We start from the raw sequence: 20692 nt of genomic DNA, 5'->3' as shown, positions 1-20692 counted from the left end.
CTTTGCGACCAGCATGCAGTCAGTAAATTTTCAGTGAACACCCAAACTGAATGATGGATCAGGCTATTATCAAAATTTTCCAGGGTAAAGGTTAATAACATATTTTGAACAAAGCGTTGAAATCTGTAGATATTAGTGCAGCAATGTGAACTCTAAAACATGTTTAAAGCTTTGCTGAGGCTTAGACTTTAGACTACTAGCAATAATCTTAAGTTTGCAGAACGTGTACAGATGTGAAAGAGTCATAGGGAAGATTTTATTAAAAGGTACATTGTGAGAGGGCGTGGACAGTAGCATGAATTTCCACTACCGTCCATGAACAGGGTCAATAAAACCGAGTCTGCGACATTTTCATTTTTATTGTGCTTGGCAACTTGTGGAGATTCTACCTTTTCTTCAAATGTAGACTCACTCTAAGTTCTGTATTTAAAGCACATTAGTGATATATACAACAGAACATACGAGCCGCACCATGAGAAAATCAACATAGTGGCTTTGCGACCAGCATGGATCCAGACCAGCCTGCGTATCCGCGCAGTCTGGTCAGGATCCATGCTGTTCGCTTTCAAACCCTATTGCCAATAGAGAAAATGTTAGCGAACAGTATGGATCCTGACCAGACTGCGCGGATGCGCAGGCTGGTTTGGATCCATGCTGGTCGCAAAGCTACTATCTTGATTTTCTCATGGCGCGGCTCAAATAAGAAGATCCTTAGAACGCAATCCAGAAAATAATAGCAGAAACGGTTTGATTGTGTCTATTCATAACAGGTAATGAAAGGGTGTACACCCATCACGACTCCTATCACCGGCTTAAGAGGATTCTACTATAGAAAAATAAATGGACTCCGTGATCCCCGAAGAATTGAATTTTCGATGGAACTGTCTGTTTTTAGAGACATGTTTCTTTTCATTTATACATGCAGTTAAAATGACCTTAATACTATCAGATGTTTTTAGCAGTTTACAGGTATCAGTGGGAGATTTATTTAAGACAGCAAAGACATATTACATATTGTTAGATTCCGATTAATAAGATATGTTTTATTGATTTTTAATTTCATTAGTTTGTAATTATTCCCCTCTAATATGGAAGAATTTATAAAGCTATTTCTTAATTTTTCAAATTAATTTCTAGTTTTACATTTGCATTTGACAAATATCGGAATATTTCAACAATCTGAACCAAACGGCGAGTTTTAAAATGTGTATAGCTCTAAATTCAATTATTTAACAAATATTATACAATATGTCTATATTTATATCGTGCCTAATATACTTTTTATTTATACTTAATGCTAAAATAAATCTACCTTGGTACGGCAACCAGGATAAAAAATCTAATTTCAAAAGCACCACCACTTAATCTCCAGCTTGTATTAAGCGCAAACTAATCTGTAACTTGACCAAAATGTGATAAACCACCATTAAAACAAAATCCTGATAAAATAATTCAGACATTATTTTTTCTAAAATATGACCTTCTATTAAAACGAGACAGAAACAATTTGAAAAAAATACAAATGAACAAATTAGGATGGCGCATAACAATTAAAATATGACGATCGTTATGAACGAAAATAAGAAAAAGTCCGTATCCTGACAACAGTTGCAAAATTTGAAAGCGTTTGAAAGACGTAATTGAAAAGTTTCAATACTGCATATTTTTATTATGCTGTAGGAAATATAATCAAAGATTTATTTGACCCTAGAAGCAGTTCTAAGTCCTGACACAAAGTATGGGCTTAATCTTCCTTTGGTTTCCTCTCTTTGATATATTTTTGTTAAGACTGGCCACCAAGTTCTTTCAAGTTCTTTTGTAGTATCAAAATGTCGTTCTCTTAAACACGTCTTAATTTAATAAACACACGTTTCAATTCATGAACAAGTTTTCAAATCATCTACCTCCTATGGAGACAGTGTATTAATGATAAACGTTGCTGAGTATCGGTTATATTTGCATTGCAGTAAATAAGAAGTACGCATCGGTTTATCTTCTATTCTTACACGACCGGCAAATTACCTACATACACATAGAAGAAAATCAATCCACGGTTATTTTGCGATAACCCATTTGGCTGTTCCGTATACCGCCAAACCCCCGCGTGCAATTCTTTATATGAATGACAGACACGTGACGTTTGTAAATACGCGCGTGAAAATCGTAGTATCCGCGTACAACAACAAAGTTCGGCTGCAAAAGGGTACAAACAACTAATCTGTTGCGTACAGGAACAGCCCTGCGAGATTCGCCTTGGTTTTAGGGGCTGGAGGGTTTGATGGCCATGTTACACAATATTTGCTGCAATTCGTAAACAATGGGGAGACTACATGGAGGTTTCGCCATGAAGTTACTGAGAAAAGCTCTTCTACTTATTAGGAAAAGCAAGCAATTAATATTAAGAATAAGAAGAATATTGATTAATTAATATTAAGAATTAATATTAAGAAGAAAGAACTTAATGAGTGTAAATAATTTTAAACAATACAACCAAAGAAAACAAACAAACAAAACAAAACGGATAGAGACAAAAAAATTAAAAGGCAGAAGGAGTATTCAAAGCTCACACTGGTACTCATCCGTGCAGGTCTTCATAGACACATCACTGCTTTAACTTTCTCCGGAAAACTGTCACTTATGCGTGATCGTGATTTCGTAGAGTCTAACAAGACCCTGTCAGGAAAAAAATATGACACTGAAAAGAGAAGGAAAATACTTTTGTGAACATATATTAAGGAACCAATCAGTGTTAAAGATTTAAGAAAAAAAAATTAAATGTACATTAGCGGGCTATTTTCTCTTGAAACACCAGTTCCATTACAGAAAAAACAAGAGCTGTCGGAGGACAGCAACGCTCGACTATTCAACAGCCTTGTCGCTTGAATGAATACGAATGTCGAAAAAGGGGCATAATGTAGTAAAAAAGTAAAATAGGGTTATGGAACCTGCATAGGGCTTATCAGCTCATAACAGTGGACAAGTGTATGAAGTTTCAATCCATTCCCATTACTGGGTACTGAGATACCAGCTTACATATAAGAATATAACCCAAAACTCTTAAGTTGAAAAAGGGGCATAATTTTGTAAAATGCGAAGTTGAGTTATAGACCCTTTGCACTGCATGTCATATCATGACAGTGAACTAGTGTGTGAAGTTTCAATCCTTTCCCATTAGTGGATACTGAGATACCAGCTTACATACAAAAACTTAACCAAAAATTTCTATGTTGAAAAAGAGGCATAATTTTGTAAAAAAGCAAAATAAAGTTATGGGACCTGCTTTGTGCATGTCAGATCATGACAGTGAACAAGTGTGTGAAGTTTCAATCCATTCCAATTAGTGAGTACTGAGATACCAGCTTACATACAAAACCTTATCCAAAAAATTCTAAGTCGAAAAAGGGGCATAATTTTGTAAAAAAGCAAAATAGAGTTATGGAACCTGTGCAATGTAAGTCAGTTTATCACAGTAAATAAGTGGGTGAAGTTTCAATCCATTCCCATTAGTGAGTACTGAGATACCAGCTTACATACAAAACCTTAACCAAAAATTTCTATGTCAAAAAAGGGGCATAATTTTGTAAAAAACGAAACAGAGTTATGGAACCTGTGCAATGTAAGTCAGTTTACCACAGTGAAAAAGTGTGTGAAGTTTCAATCCATTCCCACAAGTGGTTGCTGAGATATCAGCTTACATACAAAAAACTTAACCAAATCGGAACGCGGACGCCGATGCAGACGCTGACGTGGACGCCGACGCATGGGCGAGTCCAATAGCTCTACTATTCTATGAATAGTCGAGCTAAAAATTGTTTGAGATAATTGCACAGTTTGGAGTAAGGAGGGTTTACAAAATCTGCGAAAATATTCATTTGTTGTTGCTGTAGATGCTGATGGGAATAGGCATGTAAATATGTCCTATAATTAGGCAGATAAGACATACTATGGCGTACAAGCAAAAGAAAATGTAAAGCAGCCTCGCATGTAAGAACTGTTATACAACATTTCTTTTGGAAAGTACATAAGTAAACTCAATCTAAATTGTAACCGCTTCTTTGAAAGGCATTTGTGCAAGTACGGAAATAGCAGTGTCTGGTATGCCAATTCACCGGTAGGAATAAACACAAGTAACAACCGGGTGTCAAACTTAACAAAAAAGCTTGCAATGTTAGGTACACAAACCATTGTATTATAGCTATGGTGTCTTCTAACTTATATAAGACTGGGTTTTCTAGCAGTCAAATTATGTCTGTCACTTGGCACAGAAATGTGCAAACTTTTAGTCATTATATAAAACCAAATGATCAAGAAAGGAAACAATTAAGTTCACATCTGTCATATAAATGAAACAGCAACAAGTTCTTACCTTGTAAATCCTGCTCCATGCATTCCAACATGACAGGATAATGAGAATAATATTTCTGACATCCGAGTTGCTGTGAATTCCAACATGTCAAAATTAGTTGATGTTAGTTATTCTGGCAATATAACACAATTTCAGCTTTTTCCTGGTAACATTTCATCATGTACGATAAATGTGTACTGTAGTGCCAATCCTTGCGAAACGTAAGAAGCCAATCGGTAGTATTACACCGATTATTTTCTGTAGGAAAGCATTACATATAAACACTACATTTTGTACATTTGTTGGAGAAATAAATGAAATTATAGACATGATCAAATTTCTATCACTTATTCTGTCATTTATGTGCTAGATCAATTAATGTTGTGAAACTGCAACATTTACAGTTTGCGTGGGAGGAAATTTCCACAGCCAAATCCAGGTGCGTAGCACGAAGTGTAATTCATGTAAAATATAGTTACCATTTTTCTAACACTGTTGTTTCAAGTGTGTCGTGTTAGAGTCGAAATAACAAGCTCCCAAATGTGATTTATCGTAGAATAACCAGAGATTTTAGTTCTTATTCGAAACAATAAATCATTAAGGCTTACTGCCTTCATGATACATGTACATTCGTACGCATAAGAACTCAAACATCGGTTATTCTACAATAAACCACACTTGGGAACTCATTATTTCTTTTTTTATATCTGTTATACATATGTCTAAAAGGTTTTATTACTGCTTTTATGACAAAGTTGTTAAGATGAAGATGTCATGCGCACGAGATAAGATGTCGAGTGCACGAGATAATTTAATCTTTAAAAAAAATGTATGTCCTAAACTTAAACGACTTTATCCCCAGCAGAGCTATTGAAAAAATGTCTTCTTACGGTTGTAAGCGGACACTTTATCAAATGCACGCACTCTATCAGTAAACAACCAGCACGTGAAGTTCGTGAACGAAGTCATAAACTGTGCCTCACGTAAAGAATGTCTATTTTCAAGGTGATTCAATTTTTGGCTATCTTCTGTTAAAGGTATCAATTTTTTTAGAATTCCAATATATGTAAATAAAGCTACCGGTAAACACCCACGTGATCCGACTTTCAGAAATAGCTGAAACGTCCCAGCGTGTTTTTCTCTGCGTATTTAAGGGCATAGAAGACAATATTGGAGTTCGTCCTAGCTAGCAGAGATTTAAATGAAGACAAATCTTCTGACGTTAAAAAGCTTCAAGCGTCTTCTACGCCGTTAAATACGCAGAGAAAAAACTCGCTGGAGCGTTAGTTCTTGGGATGAGTTGGGAAATTGGCGAAATGACAATGACTATTGCCACTGGACTGGAAAAGAGTGCGCTTTACGTGTTAATACCACCCCTTACTGTCGACATGTAGGCATCGGAGCTCCATAACTGGATGTGTCGTTTTGTTATGGAGGTACGATATATCTTATCTGTTTATGTATATCAAATTTTAACAGTTATATAGGGGTTTGTTGAAAATTTAATCTTGGACTTCGTAAAAGGTGTCTATAATATATGTTAGCAATACACCCACCACAAATGCTTTAAAGAAACCTCGAACAGTATTGGAGTTTGTCCTAGCGAGACGGCTTCTTACGTCTGTAAGAGGACACTTTTGAAGAAGCCTCGGATGAAATTGGTGTTCGTCCTAGCGAAAACGGATTCTTACGTCTGTAAGACACTGTATCTATCACATGCATCCGTATAAACAAGTCCTTTTTTTGTCAGATATTAGCCGTCTTTGTATAAATAAATACCGGGTAAAGTATGACTAAATCTTAGCTCGTTTTTGATAATGCGAAGTATGTGTTAGATATTGTTGAATGGACGTAACCATTATAATCTTTAGCCTGCTGGCGGCAAGTGATTCTGCCTTTGCGACCAGCATGCAGTCAGTAAATTTTCAGTGAACACCCAAACTGAATGATGGATCAGGCTATTATCAAAATTTTCCAGGGTAAAGGTTAATAACATATTTTGAACAAAGCGTTGAAATCTGTAGATATTAGTGCAGCAATGTGAACTCTAAAACATGTTTAAAGCTTTGCTGAGGCTTAGACTTTAGACTACTAGCAATAATCTTAAGTTTGCAGAACGTGTACAGATGTGAAAGAGTCATAGGGAAGATTTTATTAAAAGGTACATTGTGAGAGGGCGTGGACAGTAGCATGAATTTCCACTACCGTCCATGAACAGGGTCAATAAAACCGAGTCTGCGACATTTTCATTTTTATTGTGCTTGGCAACTTGTGGAGATTCTACCTTTTCTTCAAATGTAGACTCACTCTAAGTTCTGTATTTAAAGCACATTAGTGATATATACAACAGAACATACGAGCCGCACCATGAGAAAATCAACATAGTGGCTTTGCGACCAGCATGGATCCAGACCAGCCTGCGTATCCGCGCAGTCTGGTCAGGATCCATGCTGTTCGCTTTCAAACCCTATTGCCAATAGAGAAAATGTTAGCGAACAGTATGGATCCTGACCAGACTGCGCGGATGCGCAGGCTGGTTTGGATCCATGCTGGTCGCAAAGCTACTATCTTGATTTTCTCATGGCGCGGCTCAAATAAGAAGATCCTTAGAACGCAATCCAGAAAAATAATAGCAGAAACGGTTTGATTGTGTCTATTCATAACAGGTAATGAAAGGGTGTACACCCATCACGACTCCTATCACCGGCTTAAGAGGATTCTACTATAGAAAAATAAATGGACTCCGTGATCCCCGAAGAATTGAATTTTCGATGGAACTGTCTGTTTTTAGAGACATGTTTCTTTTCATTTATACATGCAGTTAAAATGACCTTAATACTATCAGATGTTTTTAGCAGTTTACAGGTATCAGTGGGAGATTTATTTAAGACAGCAAAGACATATTACATATTGTTAGATTCCGATTAATAAGATATGTTTTATTGATTTTTAATTTCATTAGTTTGTAATTATTCCCCTCTAATATGGAAGAATTTATAAAGCTATTTCTTAATTTTTCAAATTAATTTCTAGTTTTACATTTGCATTTGACAAATATCGGAATATTTCAACAATCTGAACCAAACGGCGAGTTTTAAAATGTGTATAGCTCTAAATTCAATTATTTAACAAATATTATACAATATGTCTATATTTATATCGTGCCTAATATACTTTTTATTTATACTTAATGCTAAAATAAATCTACCTTGGTACGGCAACCAGGATAAAAAATCTAATTTCAAAAGCACCACCACTTAATCTCCAGCTTGTATTAAGCGCAAACTAATCTGTAACTTGACCAAAATGTGATAAACCACCATTAAAACAAAATCCTGATAAAATAATTCAGACATTATTTTTTCTAAAATATGACCTTCTATTAAAACGAGACAGAAACAATTTGAAAAAAATACAAATGAACAAATTAGGATGGCGCATAACAATTAAAATATGACGATCGTTATGAACGAAAATAAGAAAAAGTCCGTATCCTGACAACAGTTGCAAAATTTGAAAGCGTTCATGCCATTTCTAATTGCATTATCACATGACATCAACTAAGACGTAAATGTAGTGCAAAACAATTCAAATAAAATTGATGCAAAATAATAAACGACTTATATTATGACAACGGCATTTTGATAACGTTTTAAGACTTCTTCTAAACACTCAAACGAATCGACCTGCAGTGTTTTGCACTTTTACTAGTAAATCATTTAGCCGGATGTATGATATCTACTTCAGAAGTTCATTGCAAGTCCGCGGTAACAGGTGCAACCTTCTTCGAGCAATGTTTTATTGCAGTTTACCTCATTTAAATATCACCCAGTTTGAAATAAAATGTTTATGACATGAGTGATATTTTATTGGTTGTGAAATAAAACCCGGAAGACAGACAAAATTTACTAGTCCTAAAATTTAATTGTATGGGTATTTTAGTCCCAAAGTTGTAATCTTACATTACTCTCTATATTAATTTCATTTTGTACCTCACTTAATATTTTGTAGATCATGGCTTTTGATATTTGCAAGATGAATAAACTTGACAATTGCATCCGATTATACTCTTGCTGTTTATATTTTCAAGAAGAATAAACTTGGCAATTGCATCCAATTATACTTTGCTATTTCTTGTTCAGTGTACTTGTTTACATATAAAAAATGTTAATATAATACTTTGATGTTGGATAAAGGACCGCGCACTGGTCAACATTGCAGATCCTAAATAGTTGATAACTGTGAAATGGCGTCGTGTCAATGTTTATGTATTATTATACATGTGCGTATTTCTTCAAGTGCATATTTAAGCTAGACAGAACTATAAATAGACAAACGATATCTTTGAAAAAAAGATATTCGACGTTGTTAAGGGTTTTATGTGTTGAAAATGTTGGATTGTAATTTAGATAAAGAAGTATTTGTTTTTTGTTTTTGTTTTTGTTTTTGTTAGGTTTAACGTCGCACCGGCACAATTTAGGTCACGTGGCGACTTTTCAGCTTTGATGATAGAGGAAGACAACAGGTGTCCCTCCGTGCGGGAACCTGTGTAGAACAACCGACCTTACGTAAGCCAGATGAATGACTTCCTCATATGAAAAATTCAACGCCCCGAGTGAGGCTCGAAACATCGCCAGAGACATTAACGGAGGCCCCCATAAACAAGAATAAAATAAAGAAGTATAATATAGTCATACTTTCATACTGTTTCAATGAAATAACTGTAACTGTCAGTCTCCCGCGCGTTGTTTACATATTAAGAAATGTATTACTTCTTGAGAAAATTATGACGCTTTACAAGAGAGGGCAATTTTAAAGTTATGCTGCATTTCTGACAAATTTCGGTAGATATACCAGCAAAAAGACGACACTTTTGTGATTCAAAATCATATCAAACACTTCCTTTTATTACTAATGGTTTAATCAAGCGGTGGAAATCAGTCCACATGTACACTACAGAATATACGGAGATAGCCGAGCTCACCACAACCGTCAACTACACTCAACATAAACACACACTTTGACCCCCAGGATTCGTGTACTAAAAACCAAGCATCATTCCGGTAAAACTTCAATATTACGTGTGTTAATACTTCATATCTGCAGTATTTTGTGCTTCTCATACAGGCGTCATTAGACACAGTACCTTCTGTATCTATGTAATACTGTGTTGAAATGTCACGAAACGTTTTGTGAAACAGTTTGTTAATGTCAGCCAATTAAAACTATGCATGTATTCATTTCTGTTTAGTCCCGATGTTTAATAGGTTGAATAGATATAAATTGCTACCTATTTTTTTTTTAAGGTTACATTCTACCAATTCAATTCCTTATTTAAAATCTAACAACAAAACATTCAGACCTCATTTTCAGCACTTTAGAGCATTTCAATGATATGAAAACCATATATGGTCATTTAGTATAACATGTCTTCTTATCAAAAATAGAAAACTATTGACATGTTATGTTGTATATAAGAAAAACAATCTGTTCTGAGAAACATCACCCACTAAAAATGCCCCCATGAAAACAGCCGTTAGCAATTACGCGTAGGTAGACATTTTTCGCAAAGAATAAAACTTATTCCAGGAAATTCACAATGAAAATGGTCTAGATCTTTTCTCAATACAATAAGCAATAAAAATAGGCCACAAATTTAACTGTCACCTCCTCATGTCACTCATTATACCAGATTCCATCCATAGCATGGAACTACATTTTGGACTACTTCACATTAACACTGAGTACTTTCGTACTTGAAGTCATTTTACTGACCGACGCCGTCATATCTTCTAATATAGTGGGCTCCGATTCTGTTTCGTTAAAGTGTATAATAGTTGACTATCTACTATCCTGCTTGTTTAGAATACATTTTACTAAAAGAAACAAAAATGTAAATGTCTCTTTAATATTTTACATATGTTTGACAATAAAAAGAAATTTCAATATCAATAGTGTAAATATTTAAACACATAAGCCATCTTAAGTTAAATATAACTAAAGTTAATATGACATTGAGACCATGTTAAACTGTTTGTACTTGCAGAGCGACCATACATCTGCTCAACATCTAAATATAAACAATTCGATAGAACAAAGTATCATTCGATCTAATCAACTCTTTAACTCTTTGTAGAAAGTGTTGGTGAATAAAAGGCTAAGTACAACTAGGTCAAACTATTTAAGATACTACAATGAACATAATTCCCTCAAGGGGGATTGCGCTTTGTAAATATTTAACTAACCATTATATTATTTTAGTAATCCTTTTGCAGTTGGAGTTACTTCCTATCATAGGAATGTGTAACTTTCTTGGTTATAAATGATACCTTTCACTTGTGACGTCGCAATCATGACCATGTACGTCATTTTAGTGTCAAATACGATAAAAATCCGGCAAATTTTCTCTAATATTTTTAATTTTGCAGCTACAATAATAAAACTAACATATAAACATGCGTAACTAAAATTTCTACGACACTAGAAAGCTTTCGTGTCTTTTAATAGTGAAATGCAATATAGGGGAACGAAAAACGGATAACACAAAGGAGTCTGCTAAACACTTTCAAGGATTATTTCTACCTGATTAAAAACCGACATCTGTTTTTACAAGTATATTTTGAACGTGTCTGACTAAAATTTTGTGAGACTCGAAATAATGAATTGAATTTTGATACATCAAACTCTGTTTGAAATCGTACGCTCAGTAAGTACTAATACTGGCATTCAGTCACAACCTCTCTATTATCTTAAGAGAAATTTCACTGTAAATACATTAATTAGCGTTTTACAATAATTTTTCAGAACTTATTTTTTTAATGTTTCTTCATCAAGCAATGTTCTGAATTCCGTCATTTACAGATGAATGCATTTCTCATGGTTACGACAATGCGCTACTTAAGTTTGTCATTGATCAATCCACTTTTGACTATTAGACCTTTCTAACGTAAACGTAATTACGAAACGGAATACTGAATCCGTAAAATTTTAGGCTAATTTGTGGTCTATGGGAGACAATTTTATCCAATAGTAATACAATAGTATCTGCCTTAGACCATTATTTGCAAATAACATTTACAGATTCAGTAATCCGTTTCCGATTTACGTTTACTTTAGAAATGTCTATTACCTGGTTGTAGTATGGGTAAGACTTAATTGTTCATTCGCTTTCAACTGAAAATTAGACATTTGAAATAAGATACGAAATTTTTCCCGTATGAAAAACCTCTTCTAACACCCATCAAAGCTAAAAATCTATATATTCTAATTTTGAGTAATGGTTTTATTTGATACATCTCATTTGTTTTATTACATTACTCCTTATATAAATCGCCAGTCAATTGTTTGTGTAATTGACTTTTCTATAACTCAACATAGGTATGCTTGGCTAAAGTCACAATTAAAAAATAACTATTTTGAAATTCATTGTAATGCCATGCCATAGAATACTTTTTGAATGCCTTGCCGAACAATAGTAAAACAATGAATCCTCAGTTATTTGGATCTCGGGCAATAGTTTACACTTTGATATAATTTTTGATATTGACAAGCAAATCATTCAATAAACGTAAATCTATAATGTTGCATAAATTATCGGTCAATAGATTTGCGATATGACCGGTCTATAGTTCTCAAATTACCGGCTTGTGGGTAGGCCTTCTTTCGGGTTTTTACGCAGACGACAAAGAAAATTAATGGCTGGGGCTGAAAGATTTGCTGAAACGTTTGAAAAAGATATTTATTAAACGAAAAATAGTTGGAAGACGTCGACGTCAGAAACATAGATAATGTGGAAATCTCTGACAATGTGGGGAATCACATGATCAAAATAATCTCTAAACCAAATTTATATTTTGAAGAACATGAATAAATTTCACACCATGATAAGATATGACATTCAAACATAGCCTTACATATGACTAGTTAATTGTTTTTAAATTATTAGATAGCTGACAATAATGATAGATATCCAGTAATTACAAACACTAATGAAAATAAGAAGTCTCAGTTTCTTGAGGTGTTCCAGATAATCAGAAAATGATTGTGATTGAAATCTACGTAGTTTAAGGATACATTTATGTTGCCATATGATAGGCTATAGTTTAGATAAACAACAAAAGTTGCTTCAATATTATCCCATATTATTCATAAAATTATTTTGGTTTAAAGATTTTTTTGATCATATGATTCCCCGCAGTGTCTGAACACAAAATTTAAGCAGGGTAATATTTTTCGAACTTTGTGTGGCAAATGGAATATTTGACATCTTTAACAAAGTCTAAATTTCAGACATAAAAAAGCTGATTAATATACATTATGAATAATCAGTTTCTTGTATTTTTGCATGACTGATGTCTAAATTTATTAGATATAATAATAACAAGAAGATAATCTAATATATACGATTTTAAAGCTATCGCAGCAGGATATGCATCTTTCAACAGCATGGAATCTATAACTTTCCTTCTTCATTGGCGTAGTAGAGATTTAAAAAGCAATAAGTGTTGATGAAAGGGCGTGCTGTTGAGGAACCAGAGTGACAAACCTATCCATGTTTTCCTTAAATTAAAAAAAAATGGTTTTTGTTATCCACAGAAACAAAGAATTTTTAGCAAAAGGTCTGTGAGGGGAAATCATACGTTTGCATCTACCAATCTCCTTCTCAGCTGTTTACGCACTGATAATTGTAGTGTGTTTTCCGTATTGTCTTTATGATCATTTCTTTTATTTTTGAACATTACGAGTAATCATATCCTTTATAATGTTTTAACATATTTCAGCTATCGGAACTTTAAGACGGTTTCTTTTAATGTAGCAAAAATGAAGATATGAGTTTCTTCATGGCCTTCATTTCAACCCGCATTTTTGCGAGAATATGCAATTTCGTATAGCACTACTATCACAAATCTATTTACCAAACATTTTAGCGCTTTATCATTTAAAAATCGAGAAAAAAAACAATATCCTATATACATGTACAGTTATAAACGTACTTTTGAAAAACCATACATGCGTTACCTTTAAGTACGTACATAATGCACGTCATCTGTTTTTCCTTTTAACGTCACATTTTACTGTTGGGTACAGTAAGCAAATTAAAGATAAAAAAAATACTGAAAGGTTAAAATTGTCAATATTTTCAAAATTTATTGAAAAATACCCGTTCTTGAATATAAAAACATGGCAAAATTAATTCGAGCCGTTTTAACGAAATTAGATGAATGTGCCTTTTACCGAAAATCTGAAAATTTGAAATCTTCGTTTTTTCTTCTTCTTTCCAGTATTTTGCTTTTAATGGAAACAAATACTTTATAGCATCAAATGCAATTTTATTATTGTAGCTCAAAACGATAAGAGAGAAAATAAACTTATTTTTTATCTTTTTAATTTTGTACTGAATAGAGACGAATTTGCAACATCACAAGTCCACGGACTTGCTAAAACCAATACACAGTAATTACAATTTCTATTGTACATAACATCAGCTTTAACAGGATATCAAAATTATATGTGGGTTGTTAAAAAATTAAAAAGTGCAAGTCCCCGTTAAGTGTATAAGAATTAAATATAACATTAATTTTAAATACTATAAAATCTTATCAATGTATATAACTTGTCTAAAAATAAAAACAAGATGCTTGTGTAAAACTGCTTTCATCGTGACATGTTAGGCAGTGGGGGTAGTATTTGCTAACAAAAATGCTAGATTTACAGTTGTAGAACATACTCGTACTATATATAATCATACATTATAAATATGTACTCCGTTGAATCTACCATACACGAACATGCACGCACGCACACACGGACACACACAAACACACACGCACACATGTTATTTCGTGCCTACATAGATACTATAAAATAGTTCTTCGTTTAATATATGCATACTCTAATGTCACACAGTAACACATGGTTTCCGACTTACAGTGTGATGTTTTAAAGCCAAATAGCTGTCAAGACTTCTGCTGAATCTTTCCACTGGCAATTGATAGAAATCCTTTTCCTGTGCTTAAGAAATGGAATGTGAAAGTAATGGTTAATGATTACATTTCTGTAACTGCGTGTTTTCTTACTACAGAGAATTTGCATATGCATGGTTACGTAGAATGCGTATTTATACAATGTAGCTGAAAACTCGAAACATGATTGCTAAAAGTTTTCCTTCCACTTATCAGTAATCTTAATATATGCTTTAAAGGTCTGAAGGTCGAACCGGAAACCAATATCACATGAATTTATCTTCTAATACCTATATGAATAAAATCTATTGAGACTCTCTCTCTCTCTCTCTCTCTCTCACCTCATGACTTTATTTGGATTCGTGCAAAGGAGCATCAATTCGCGCATTCGCCTCTCTGTTTATTTGAAAGCAATACAGTATAAAAGTGTACCCTGCCTTGCATAACTGGTAATAAGATTTGGTTCATGCACTTGCTTAAATCCCTGGCGGTAAAAAAGAGCATCGGAGTAATAATTCAGCATGGACTTCTACTTAATATTACTAGGTTTCGGAATTGTTCAGTGTGCTAGTTTAGGGCCTGAACCTCAGTGTTCGAAATTCCACTATGAAGAGCAGCTTCTGGAGAAGATGATAAGGACTGAGGTGAAAGTTGAAGAGATAGAAAAACGTATTTTGGAAACTAATCAACACGTGATTGACGTTCTAGAAGATTTGAAAACCGAGAGTGTAGACATAAAGAATGAATACGATGAATTGCAGAAACGATATTCCAAGGAAATGGAGGAACGTATATCAGAAATCTCTAAACTGAAAGGTATCGTTGTGAACTACTTATTGGTCATTTTTATAGAAATTGTAAAGCTTTCTTGTGCTGTTCATTGATGCATTAGATTCAAATTATAATTTATTAAGCAGGATACATTTTTTTCTTATAAGACACTTTTATTTCTTTTTTCTGTATGGTGTGCCATTTCAACATGGAATCAGAAGAATTTATTTGTAGCAACAAATACAACTATCAAAAGGGAATTGTAGTCTAGTGGTTAAGGTGTCAGTCGCTTAACCCGGAGGTCATGGGTTCGGAATCCACTGAAGTCGCGACCATGGCTTTTCATATGACACCAGTACTGATTTTTCCAGGATAAACTAAATATACCTCTGATAAAATCATATACTAAAAGACTCCGAGTCCCCGCCCGCTTAGCTCAGTAGGGAGAGCGTTGGTCTACGGACCGCGGGGTCGTGAGTTCGATCCCCGGGCAGGACGTATTTTCTCCGTGGCGATTTAATAAAAGACATTGTGTCTGAAATCATTCGCCCTCTACCTCTGATTCATGCGGAAAAGTTGGCAGTCACTTGCGGAGAACAGGTATGTACTGGTACAGAATCCAGGAGCACTGGTTAGGTTAACTGCCCGCCGTTACATGAGTGAAATACTGTTGAAAAACGGTGTTAAACAAAAAATCAAAAAACAAAACGAAAACAAAGAGTCTGCACTAATTAAGTATCAACATCTAAGTTTGAAAAGGAAACAATGATGTTGATTCGACCTACATGTACTTAGTAATAAGTCGAAACCTGAACTAGCACCTTCGCCGCCGGAGCTTATTAATCACCTTCGGTAACTTCACGTTCTTCGCCTAAGTTTTTTATATCTGTTATTGTATATTTGTGTGTACTTTATTTAATTACAGATACCCTGTTGACAGAGACAATAGCATTTCAAGCACGTGGACCTGCAGATAAAAGTCTTGACACTGGTCAAACTATTGTATTTGCAGAGACAATGTTCAACACAGGTGGAGCATATGACAACATGACGGGAATGTTTACAGTTCCTGTGAGCGGAACATACCTGTTCACCATTCACCTGTGTATAAAGAATAAGATGGACATGTATTACGGTATCATGGTTGACAACTCTGTTCAAACGTCGGGACGATTTTACGACAATGACGCATACATGTGCTATTCAGCTGATGCTATAAGTGTTCTTGGAGGTGGAGAAAAAGTATACATCAAGTGTTTATCTACGTCATCTGGAGATATTCTGTATGAGTCCAGTAGTTCAACATACAATAACTGGAGTACCTTTTCCGGCATGCTGGTCCACAGATAAACAAACATTGATAAACGGCTTCAATTAACAAGCTATATGTGTGCAGTTACAGTCAAACTCGCTTTATACGAACTCATCCGGACCTAAGAAATATGCTCGTATCAAACGAAATTCGTATTAATGAATGTATGACCAGATAATTTGTCCGAGCAATTTGGGCAGTATCACCGGTATCATCGATGAATAGATTCCAATATTATGATACATGAAAGTAGTGAATAGTTTTAAACTGATTAAGTTAATTCATTCAGATAACATTGAAATTACTCAAGAAAAGTCATACTTAAACAGGTAAAACTGTATTAATTCAAATTTTAATGTGCGGTCGAGGTCAAGAGCGCCAAATTATATCCACCGCCAACATTGAAGCTTGTACTATATAACAAGCATTCTAAGAGGTATAAAAGTTTGTATATTTAGGAAGACACAGCCTACCTGTATCGACACTAGAACGTCAATAATGTGTATACAATTTTTTACACCTCTTTAAATCTTGACCTGTTAATTGATTAAATTATTTTATATTTACATGATATACAAAGGACCGAGTGTTTGTTTGTGAATAGGTGTGAACTACTCCATTGTCCAATTACCAAGCGGCACAAGCTTGACCATATTATTATTTTCAACACATTTTATAACGGCCCCGACTTATAAAGTTAATTCGTATCAAAAGATGGAAAAGTATAATATTTAAGCTTATTGGGACTTCCAAAATGTGTTCGTATCTACCGATTATTCGTATCAAGCGAGTTCGCTATTACCGAAATAATTTTACAAAGAAAATAGAAGGACCCGGCAGGGGAATTCGGACTTTGTTCGTTTAATCAGAAAATTCGTATCAAGCGAGTTCGTATTAAGTGGACTCGACTGTATATTTTACTTAGGCAGTTACTGTATTTAACTCTTAATACATTTTTGCTGAGGCAGAAGTGTCATATAAAAGTCATATACACTAACGTAAAATAAGCAATCTTAAACAACTAATAACTGTTATCAATTCGTTTAATATCTACATTTGCATTTAATACACATATAAAAACATAAAATAGCACACATTATTCAAGTAAATGGCCATTCTATATAGAATTACAACAGGCTATTTATAACTCATTTTCTTATACCATAAAGTGTTACACTATAACTCTACCCTCTTTAGATAAAAGTATTAAAACTATTGTACACGCCTTTGACGTATTTTTGTAATAATGGCAACAAGGTATTAGCGATTGTCGAACTCAGATTATCGGGCAATCAAAAATGCACTTAAGGATTAGGAGTATATATCGTTAAACGACAAGTAACGAAAGGTAAACTATGAGTTTAACATAGACGAAGGTATGCATTACAACTATTAAAGAATTTGGTTCCAAAGTCCTGTACTGAATCAATGTAAAACAAATGTAACGAAACGTATATGTGTTTCTTATTAAGCTCCATATAACTCAATAAGACAGGTTTATGTGCATGCGTCTTATGAAATCTCTTTTGTCGTATGTATTAGTGAATTTCATCTTTATCCAATATTTGCAGTAATTTCAAAAAGTGATTTCAAAAACCGCTGTTCAGATAATTTCGATTTGATAACATACAGAAGGTTATTGATTATTCTCAAAAGTTTTATGGTTCTTGCCTTACAAACTTTTTGATAGATACAAGCCTATGACTTCACATGTAAATGGTTGAAATATAATTAAAATTACTTTTATTGGACAGCAATGCGTATCCGTTGCTGGTTTTTTACTCGTTCCTTAAGGATGTACATGCGTTTTTAACAGGATATCCGCAATTTTGAAAAATGTTTCCTTGAATATTTCTTTATGCCGAAAATAAGTACTAAATCATCAAAATATACATAATAACGCTCCAAACAGGTTCTGCTTGTTGCGAAAAAAACACACACTTTTGGCCAGCGTCTGCCTTAACCTTTAGCCTGCTAAATTTCTAAAATGGACTGGTCCATCATTCAATTTTGGCAATACTATTTATTATTCGAAGGGGTATTCACAAAAACATTACTGACTGAATAGCAAACAGTGCAGGCACTGGTCGCAAAGGCAGAATCACTTGCCGCCAGCAGGGTAAAGGTTAACCTGACGTAAAATGCACAATGGGGTAGAGGTCAGTAAATATCTGTTTAAGAAGATAAGGTTTGTTTGGTTCTGATATTTTTCTCACTGATATATACAATAATGAGCTAAAACTGACATAGAAGTTTATCTAGTAAGTATAGATTGAAACCAAAAGAGCAGAAAACATCAAAATTCTCCAGTTTCTAAAGATTTTTAAATATATCTCTTAGATGCATGGTAGCCCTAACGTTTTTCAGTTTTTAAAGCAGTTTTGTGTGTCATTGAAGCAGCAAAATATTTTTAAAATCTTAACTACAAAATTTATTTTGTAGATTTAAATACTGAAAAAAGTGGGTGGGGTAATTATGTCAACATGTAAAAATGTGAAACAGATTTGTTTGTGACATTTATGTTTACATAATACTGATGTCATCATTTATTCATAGTAACCTGAAAGACATGAAATCCCTTTAACATTAAATGGGATATTGTATGTTTTATAAAGTACCCCTATTTTTCAGTTTTATTTGATTTAAGAAATGCTTCAACTGTGGAGGAGGAAAATGCCCTATTAAGCAAAAACGAGTGCGGAGACCTGTGCTTTTTCTGCTCTTAAACGTCTTAGAAACTAATGTTCATCAAGCTCTGTGAGTATGAAAAAATCTTAACTGTAGAAAACAAATTGGTCCTACATCCTTAAGAACATCTGTGTAACTTTAATAGGAAGTATTTATTCAGAAGTACAGATGTATGACAGAAAAACAGGTTGTTTCACAAACGTAATTTTTATTTCAAATACATTTCAAACATGACCTCTCATATTTTAGGTTGATATTTTCTTTTGATGTCAGTATTGATGTTCGCAATAATGAGTGTATGGAAGAAAATATTACAAACAACTAAGTCAGTATTTTATACAAGAAATCTTCATGTAGGGCTTTTGTTAAGATTTGATGTTGTAAAAATTTAAATAGTGTTATAAATACTTTGGAAACAGCAGATATTGATCAGCAAGTACTTGATTCTCAGTATGATCCACTTGTGGAAATTGTTAACAATGACATGTAAATTACAATTATTCATCATCAAAACGTACTAAAAAGGGCATCGAAAATTAAAAAAAAAAACACGTGGAAGACAAAATAATTGTCTAATATGTGTAATGAAATGAGTAAAGCCGAGAGCAATAAAATGAGTAAAACCAGTGTCTGAAATTTAGAACATTACAAGTCAAACAAAAATATTAAAACATATTGAAATTGATAGAAGAAAAGATTTGGTCGTTGTGTTCAGAGGACCAAATGAGAACATATAAGATTAGCTAAAATGATGCAGACCTTTAAGAAGTTAAACCAAACGAATTCTGAAACAAATTGGTACAGCTTTTGAACACAGGCAAATGTGAACAATTGTTCTCATCCGGAAGTTAGTAAAAACGGTATTGAGCTGATGTCTATTAACGATTTAATCCGAATTCTGCCATTACAGCCGAAGGGACATAGAGGGCTATTTCTCAGACAAAGTCTTGTAAAGCTTCTGGTCATGATAATGTACCGGCTGAAATACTAAAATAAAATGGTTTGGTTTTTTGTACTCTTTTACTCTTACTGCTGTTTTAACCAAACGGATCCACTTTCATATATTACTTTTGCGCCATCGATGTATTAAGTCTACTGTAATATTTAAAATAAAAGGATTACTAAATTTTATGACAGAGACGATAACCTTCATGGTAGGAAAAAACATTGTTAAAAATAGAAGTATGATAGATCATGTCTATACGCTTACAAGCATTGTAAAATAATGTAAAGGAAATTAAATAAACAAAGTACCTTTGCAGCTTACATTGACTTTAAAGCGGCATGTGATAGTATCCCAGGGACAACGACAAAAATACGGTCAGAATGGAAAAATTCTTAATACTGTTATTTCATTGTAAATGAAATTCTAAATGATGTTGATTTCGTGATGGAATGTAAATTGCGGCTTGAGAGCAAGGCTGTCCATCAACTATTGTTTTTAAGTTGGGCACATCTCGGCTGAATACTTACAAATAGTTTACAAATATCTTAGTGTTCTACTAAGCAATTTTTTAGATTTTGCAGAAATGGCAAAATAATGTTCCCATATTACCTGAAAGAGCACTTTATTTTGTTATCCAAATATTTTAAACTTTTGATAGTTTCAACTTT

The 20692-nt window shown here is 33.8% G+C and overlaps 1 protein-coding gene across 1 annotated transcript; it reads left to right on the top strand.

Moving 5' to 3' along the window:
• The first annotated feature begins 14710 nt into the window (after nucleotides 1-14710).
• LOC123557038 (uncharacterized) lies at nucleotides 14711-16972 on the top strand. The gene is made up of 2 exons (XM_045348224.2): nucleotides 14711-15123; nucleotides 16004-16972. The coding sequence occupies exons 1-2, from the start codon at nucleotides 14829-14831 to the stop codon at nucleotides 16426-16428; spliced, it is 720 nt and encodes a 239-aa protein (XP_045204159.2). The 5' UTR covers nucleotides 14711-14828; the 3' UTR covers nucleotides 16429-16972.
• Nucleotides 16973-20692: the final 3720 nt, after the last annotated feature.

The sequence above is a fragment of the Mercenaria mercenaria genome, chromosome 5 (assembly GCF_021730395.1).
Source record: "Mercenaria mercenaria strain notata chromosome 5, MADL_Memer_1, whole genome shotgun sequence".
Taxonomy (NCBI): domain Eukaryota; kingdom Metazoa; phylum Mollusca; class Bivalvia; order Venerida; family Veneridae; genus Mercenaria; species Mercenaria mercenaria.
Note: the sequence above shows the minus strand (reverse complement) of the source record. Positions and strands in the feature narration are given on the sequence as shown.

Excerpts from the sequence above, each read along its gene's own strand:
- LOC123557038 (XM_045348224.2), top strand. The coding sequence starts at position 14,829 with ATGGACTTCTACTTAATATTACTAGGTTTCGGAATTGTTCAGTGTGCT. Across the intron at positions 15,124-16,003 it reads AGAAATCTCTAAACTGAAAG|ATACCCTGTTGACAGAGACA; the intron begins GTATCGTTGTGA and ends ATTTAATTACAG.